General features: G+C 57.0%; 1 protein-coding gene across 1 annotated transcript in view; it reads left to right on the top strand.

Annotated features, from left to right (window-relative positions):
* Positions 1–697: 697 nt before the first annotated feature.
* LOC103087928 (complement C4A (Chido/Rodgers blood group)) overlaps positions 698–3,951 on the top strand; it is a 14,232-nt gene continuing 10,978 nt past the window's right edge. The window contains exons 1-11 of the mRNA XM_007459597.1: positions 698–774; positions 916–1,117; positions 1,321–1,513; positions 1,712–1,782; positions 1,867–1,955; positions 2,163–2,245; positions 2,430–2,526; positions 2,697–2,802; positions 2,915–3,047; positions 3,684–3,799; positions 3,910–3,946. Coding sequence (XP_007459659.1) covers positions 710–774; positions 916–1,117; positions 1,321–1,513; positions 1,712–1,782; positions 1,867–1,955; positions 2,163–2,245; positions 2,430–2,526; positions 2,697–2,802; positions 2,915–3,047; positions 3,684–3,799; positions 3,910–3,946 — 1,192 coding nt within the window. The 5' untranslated portion in view covers positions 698–709. The remainder of the gene's footprint in view (positions 775–915; positions 1,118–1,320; positions 1,514–1,711; positions 1,783–1,866; positions 1,956–2,162; positions 2,246–2,429; positions 2,527–2,696; positions 2,803–2,914; positions 3,048–3,683; positions 3,800–3,909; positions 3,947–3,951) is intronic.

Here is a 3,951-nt window from a genome sequence, read left to right as displayed (position 1 = left end):
TTCCCTACATGTTGGGTTGAAACTGCCAAATAAAGTACTTCTGCCTGTGATATTTTCTGCATGTCTTTTGTTTAATGTGACACGTGTGTTCGGGCACCTCGTTTTGGGGGTAGAGGTAAAGCCAAAGTTGGGCTCATTGTTCAGAGATTAAAAAGGGACACTGAGGTCAATTCCCCCTCTGGCATGCTGAGGATGTGCCTGATCTCCGAAGCCACAGAATTTCTGTTAGAGGCTTTCAAAAAGCAAAAACCTAGCGTTCAATTTTTATGAGTGTTATAGTAAGAGGCAAGTCTCTTAGTACCTTGTTTGGTGGGACCAACAAAGGAGCCACGTGTCTCCAGCCGCTTGCTGAGCCATGTGGGGCCCTCCTGCACCTATGGACGTGTGTATATGCTATATGCATACACACGCCCAGATACATGCAGTAGGTGGAGGTGCCCAGGGCATTGGGGTGAGAGGGGTTAACAGGGAAGGACTGAGTCTCTGGGCCATGATTTCTTCAGAGTCCCTCAGAGACCCAGGTGTCCAGGGTGCCCCGCTCCCAATACTGGGCCTGGGGCCAGTTGCAATTCTTGGTTGTCACGTGGTTTCCCAGCTTAGCTGGGCCAGGGGAGGAGCCAGGTCCAGAGTCAACTCTGCTCCAAGCCCTAAGTTTACCAGAAAGGAGCAGGCGGACAGACGGGTCTGATCCCTCTTGGGTCCTCCAGCCATGAGGCTCCTCTGGGGGCTGATCTGGGCATCTGGCTTCTTCGCCTTGTCTCTGCAGAAGCCCAGGTCCCGGACACAGGATGCTGGAGAGCTTGAGCTGGGCCAGGGCTGGCGAGGGGAGAGCAGGCGCAGAGGGACCTGATTCAGGGGTGGAGGTGGAGGGGCCTGAGGAGAGGCCGGCCGCTGACCCTCACCTGTTCTTCCCAGGTTGCTCCTGTTTTCTCCTTCTGTGGTTCACCTAGGGGTCCCCCTGTCAGTCGGGGTGCAGCTCCAGGATGCTCCTTCGGGACAGGTAGTGAGTGGATCAGTGTTCCTGAGAAACCCATCCACAACAGCTCATGAGCTCTGCTCCCCAAAGGTGGATTTCAGCCTCAGCTCAGACAAAGACTTCATCCTCCTCAGCCTCCCGGTAACTGGCCGCCACTCCCTCCTGCTGCTGCCCAGCGCCTCCCACTCCGTCCTCCCTCCTCTGTCTTCTTGTAAACATCTTTGTCTTTTCACTGGCCCCCCTCCCCCGCCCCCCGCCCGAGTTGTCTTCCCTGTTTCTATCTCAGTCTCTGTCTCTGTCCTTCTGCTCTGGCTCTGACCCACTCCTGTTCCCTCTCCTGACAGACCTCCCTGAAAGGCGCAGAGGACTGTCGCCTCCATCTCCTCCACAGAGCCCCCGAGGTCCAGCTGGTGGCCCAGTCGCCATGGCTAACGAACAGACAGACAGACAGGCAGGGTGTCAACCTGTTCTTCTCCTCTCGCCGGGGGCACCTCTTTCTGCAGACTGACCAGCCCGTTTATAACCCTGGCCAGCGGGGTGAGTCTCAGCCCCCGGGCCCTCACCTTTCACTTCTTCCCAGCCCCTTGAGTGAGAAACCCCGAGGTGCCCCACAGGAAGGCCGCTTTGCAAATATTTGTTCTCTTCCCCGTCGCTTCCTGGGAGGGCCGAGGGGCCCAGGGCCCACCCTCCCTTGGCCCATGGTCTCCTGCTCACCTCCTCGCCCTCCATTTCCAGTTCGATACCGAATCTTTGCTCTGGATCAGAAGATGCGTCCGTGCACTGATACCCTCACGGTCACGGTGGAGGTGAGTCCCTGACCTCTGACCTTCCTGATCAGCGAGAGCTGCTGATCTGACCTCCAACCGTGACCCCTTCTACTCCCATCGCAGAACTCTCGCGGCTTCCGTGTGCGGAAGAAGGAGGTGTATGTTCCCTCCTCCATCTTCCAGGATGACTTTGTGATCCCAGACATCTCAGAGTGAGCTCCCCACTCCTGCAGATCGCCCCCACCTACACCTCCCCAGCTCCCGCTTCCCCCAGCTGTCTGCCTCCAACACACGGTCCAATCCTGAGCTCCCTGAGCCTCTGGTTCACCCCCGCAGTCCTCTTCCTAGGGACCTGGGTCACTGACTCTCAGTGAGCCTCCTTCACAAGTGGGCTGAGTCCCTCCCTTGTCTGTCCTCAGGCCAGGGACTTGGAAGATCTCAGCCCGATTCTCAGATGGCCTGGATTCCAACAGCAGCACCCAGTTTGAGGTGAAGAAATATGGTGAGAGCTGGAGGCACGAGGGATAAGCAGCCCCTTTCCTGCAAGGAATAAAGGGCGGGAGGAGAGGAGGGGGTGTTGCAGGGCAGGGGCAGGGGTGATGCGGCTGCCACAGCCCAAAGGGGAGAGGAGTTTTAAAGGGTCCTTTCATGAGAGTCTGACCTGCCCTCCATTCGCCCTGGGTCAGTCCTTCCCAACTTTGAGGTGAAGATCATTCCCGAAAAGCCCTACATCCTGGCAACGCCTGGCTTTCTTAGTGAAATCCAAGTAATCATCCAGGCCAGGTAACTCCCCCTCCGGTCCCTCACGCTGGGCCCTGTTCCCAGGGCTCCCTATTCAGTATGAACGTGCTATGGAGCCCCACTTCCCTCCCTTGCCCCAGGCCTCCTCCCTCTATTCCATTATTTCCTCCAGCCCTCAGCCCAGCCTCCTCCGAATCTCTCTGTGGTGGCAGGTACATCTACGGGAAGCCAGTGCAGGGGGTGGCATATGTGCGCTTTGGGCTCCTGGGTGAGGACGGTAAAAAGACTTTCCTTCGGGGGCTGGAGAGTCAGACCAAGGTAGGAAGGAGGGTGGGGGGTGCATGGGTAGGTGAGGAGAGGGAGGGAGGGTGAGGAGGTGAGGTGGGAGACTCAAGTCTCATTCTCTGTCCTGTCTTCTTCTGTGCCCCAGCTGGTAGATGGCCAGTGCCGAATTTCCCTCCCAAAGGCTGAGTTTCAGGGTGTGCTGGAGAAGCTTAATATTAATATTAACGACCTCCCAGGGCTGCACCTCTATGTTGCAGCAGCAATCATTGAGTCTCCAGGTTAGTGGCTTTCCCTGATTATAACCCCAGACTCTCGCCTCTGACCTCTGAGCTGACCCTCTGTTCTCCAGCACCAGCACCACCCTTCTTCCCTTCATCTGAGACCCAAAGCCAGGAAAGACCCAGGAGACTATCTCTCTACAACTGATTTCTGGGTGGTTTCTGGGGAAGGGGGAGCTTCCTCCGTCTCAATGTATTTTTTTTCACCCATCCATCTATCCACCCAATCACCCATCCATCCATCATCTATCCATCCATCCATCCATCCATCATCCACCCATCCATCCACCCATCCGTCCATCCATCCATCATCCAACCATCCATCCACCCATCCATCCACCCATCCATCCACCCATCCACCCATCCATCCACCCATCCGTCCATCCATCCATCATCCATCCATCTATCCATCCATCCATCCATCCATCCATCCACCCAGCAGACACATGTTATGCACCATCTGTGTGCTGCGTCCTATGTTGGCCTCAGCAAACATAGAGATGGATAGGAGGCGTCTTGTGCCCTGAAGAGTTCAGCCTTGTGGGTGGGAAACACTTGAGCGCCACCCCCCGCCCCGGGCTCTACTCTTCCTCTCTCCCCAGGTCTCTGTCTCCACCTCTGCCCTGTGTCTTGCAGGAGGGGAGTTGGAGGAGGCAGAGCTCACATCCTGGCGTTTCGTGTCATCTCCCTTCTCCTTGGATCTAAGCAAAACCAAGCGACACCTTGTGCCTGCGGCCCCCTTCCTGCTGCAGGTTTCTTCTGGAAGGGGGAGGATGAGCAGTGGGGGGAAGGGGCGGGGTGGTCAGGAGGGCACAGGGTCTCACTGACTGTGTTCTTCCCTCTGCCCCTCCCACCTACCTAGGCCCTGGTCCGTGACATGTCAGGCTCACCAGCCTCTGGCATT

Source organism: Lipotes vexillifer, unplaced genomic scaffold (assembly GCF_000442215.2).
Source record: "Lipotes vexillifer unplaced genomic scaffold, Lipotes_vexillifer_v1.1 scaffold862, whole genome shotgun sequence".
NCBI lineage: Eukaryota > Metazoa > Chordata > Mammalia > Artiodactyla > Lipotidae > Lipotes > Lipotes vexillifer.
The sequence above is the reverse complement of the archived record's forward strand: the minus strand, read 5'-3'. Positions and strand labels throughout refer to the sequence as shown.